Below are 2,440 nucleotides of genomic sequence, written 5' to 3' on the forward strand. Positions count from 1 at the left end.
GTAGAGCCAGGGCAGCGCGCCCAGGCGCCCCACGCCGCCCGCCTCCCACGCGTCGAGGCGCACGTCGCAGCGCAGCGCCGCGCGCAGCAGCTCCGCCAGCGCCAGCACCAGCCCCACGTGCTGCTCCGAGTCGGGAGAATAGACCAGCAGCACCGGGCGCCCCGCGGCGCCTGCGGGGGGCACGGGACGCTCGTGACACGCTGCCCCGGGGCGGCGGGCCGGCACCGCGGCCGTGCCCGGCGTCCCCGCGCGCATCCCCAGCCCGCGGCGCTCACCGGCAGCCGGGCGCCACGCGCCGCAGCAGCCCAGCAGCAGCACGGCAAGCAGCAGCGCCAGGGCGAGCGCCAGCCCCAGCAGCCCGAAGTGCCTGCGGGAGACTGCGAGAGCGGTGGTGACAGGGGCACGCGGGTCCCCCGGCATCGCCGGTCACACGGGGACACCCGCTCCCCTGGCATTGCCGGTGCCCGGGCTCGCACTCACCGTCGGGGCAGAGCAGCTGCTTCCGAGCAAAGCGCACATCCGAGCGCCACACCTGGGGACGAAGCATTGGGGCTTGGGGCACCCAGGGGTGCCCGGCCAGCACAGGGGCAGCACTGGGGCTCGGGGGCACTTACCAGCACGCAGCTGCCCAGCACCTGCACCGGCAGCAGCAGCGCCAGCTCCCCGGGCGCAGCGCCCTCCGTCTGCCAACGCACCGCGACGTGTGGGCCACGCGCGGCCGCCAGCACCGCCGCGCGCCCCCGGCCCCGCCGCGCTCACCCGCGTCACGGTGTAGACGGGCGACTGCTGCTCGCAGCGCGGGCCGCGCGGCCGGCACAGCGCGGCGCTGAAGGCCGCCGCCACGCTGGCCACGATGCGCAGGCGCAGCTGCGGCCCCCGCACGCTCACCGACACGTTCCAGGCGCGCTCTGCGGCCAGGACGGGCACGTGCAGGGCACGTGTGCTGCTCCTGCTGCAGCAGGATGGGGGGACGCGGCCGCGATGGGGGCACAGGGGCTCACCTGGCCGGTGGGGACACTCCACGTGGCTGCTGTTCCCGTAGGAGAACTGGCGGGAGGGGACGGGTCACTGCAGCTGGTCACCCCCAGCCCCACGGCCCTAATGCCCCTCTCCGGGGCGAGGGCACGGGGACCCTCTCCCCATCGAGGACTCACCCTGAAGCAGAGCTGGGGGTGCACGTCCACCTTGTCCAGCGTGTAGGCCTGGTGGGGACACAGGCTCAGCGCCCGCAGCCCCGCGGGGCCGTCGCCGCGTCACGTGCGCAGGGGACACACCGCGGTGCCGCCGCAGGGACCCGGGCCGCGCGGGGCCATCCGAGGCGCTCACCTGCTCCTCCTCGCTGGCCGTGCCGTTGGGGACGTCGTGGCAGGGCGCCGCGGGCGCCTCCCTCCAGCAGAGCGTGGCGCGCGGGCGCAGCGGGCAGCGCGCGCTCAGCACCATGGCCATCTGGGCCTTGCTGCTGGTGCTGTAGTCGTGGAAGCGCACGGAGGACCACAGCTCGGCGCCGGCTGCGGGCACGGGCTCAGCGGCGCAGCGGGGACACGGGGCCCCCCGCGCACCCCCCCGGCGTCACCGTTCCCACTCACAGGCCGCCGGGTGCTCGCGGAAGGGGCACGTCTTGCTGCGCAGGCTGTCACCGTGCTCGTAGGAGGCCTGGGGGGGCAGAGCGGTCAGAGCCGCCCGTGGCCCCCGCCGGCAGCCCCGTCCCCGGGCAGGGGGTGCAGAGCCCCCCGCGCGGCGCCGCACCTCGATGCACAGGCAGGGCACCAGGAACTCGTAGCGCAGCAGGGCGCAGCCGCCCCCCGGCACCCGCACCTGCGGGGGCAGAGGCGCCCTGAGCCCCCCGGCAGCGCGGGGACCCCCCGGGCGAGCCCGGCCGGGCCCCATGGGCAGGAGCGGGGGCCGGGGCCGGCACCTGCTGGTGGAAGGGCCGGGGCAGCTCCTCGCACTCCAGGGCCAGCTGGTGGCACAGCCGCACGAGCAGCGCAGGGCCGGCGGGCACGGCCACCTCGATGGCGCGCGCCTCGGGCACCCACGCGTGGCTGAACACGGGCCCTGTGGGGCACAGGGGGCTCAGCCCCACACCAGCGGGGCAGGGGGGCACGGGAGGGACGGGGGTCCCTGCTCACCCGGCAGCTCCGCGGCCACCAAGTGGCTCCGGTTGAGGATCAAGCCGCGGTCAGGGATGGTGCGGAGGGACACGAGGACCCGGTGGCCGCTCTCGGCGGGGAAGCAGTCGAACTGCACCTGCCACTGCGGGAGCAGGCGGTGAGCGGCACCCCCGGCGCCCTTGGGTGCTGCTGGGCCCTGCACTCACCGTGGGGCCGCCGCGCGCCCCGCGCCGCCTCCACACGAGCAGCCAGCCGGCCCTGTTGGAGTCCAGCTCGAGGAAGGAGAGCTGCAGCCCGCGGAGCCCTGCGGGACACGGCCCCGCGGTGAC

The 2,440-nt window shown here is 76.8% G+C and overlaps 1 protein-coding gene across 1 annotated transcript in view; it reads right to left on the reverse strand.

The window, feature by feature from the left end:
* Positions 1–2,440, reverse strand: part of IL17RE (interleukin 17 receptor E) — a gene marked incomplete at its 3' end in the record, with an annotated part of 3,950 nt that continues 1,510 nt past the window's right edge. Inside the window, exons 2-14 of the mRNA XM_026052619.1 lie at positions 2,318–2,415; positions 2,130–2,253; positions 1,916–2,055; positions 1,747–1,815; positions 1,587–1,653; positions 1,327–1,508; positions 1,155–1,202; positions 1,002–1,047; positions 760–908; positions 615–683; positions 481–532; positions 270–377; positions 1–170 (exon numbers count right to left, since the gene is read on the reverse strand). Coding sequence (XP_025908404.1) covers positions 1–170; positions 270–377; positions 481–532; positions 615–683; positions 760–908; positions 1,002–1,047; positions 1,155–1,202; positions 1,327–1,508; positions 1,587–1,653; positions 1,747–1,815; positions 1,916–2,055; positions 2,130–2,253; positions 2,318–2,415 — 1,322 coding nt within the window. The remainder of the gene's footprint in view (positions 171–269; positions 378–480; positions 533–614; positions 684–759; positions 909–1,001; positions 1,048–1,154; positions 1,203–1,326; positions 1,509–1,586; positions 1,654–1,746; positions 1,816–1,915; positions 2,056–2,129; positions 2,254–2,317; positions 2,416–2,440) is intronic.

Source organism: Nothoprocta perdicaria, unplaced genomic scaffold, assembly GCF_003342845.1.
Source record: "Nothoprocta perdicaria isolate Ctin4 unplaced genomic scaffold, notPer1 scaffold_9, whole genome shotgun sequence".
NCBI lineage: Eukaryota > Metazoa > Chordata > Aves > Tinamiformes > Tinamidae > Nothoprocta > Nothoprocta perdicaria.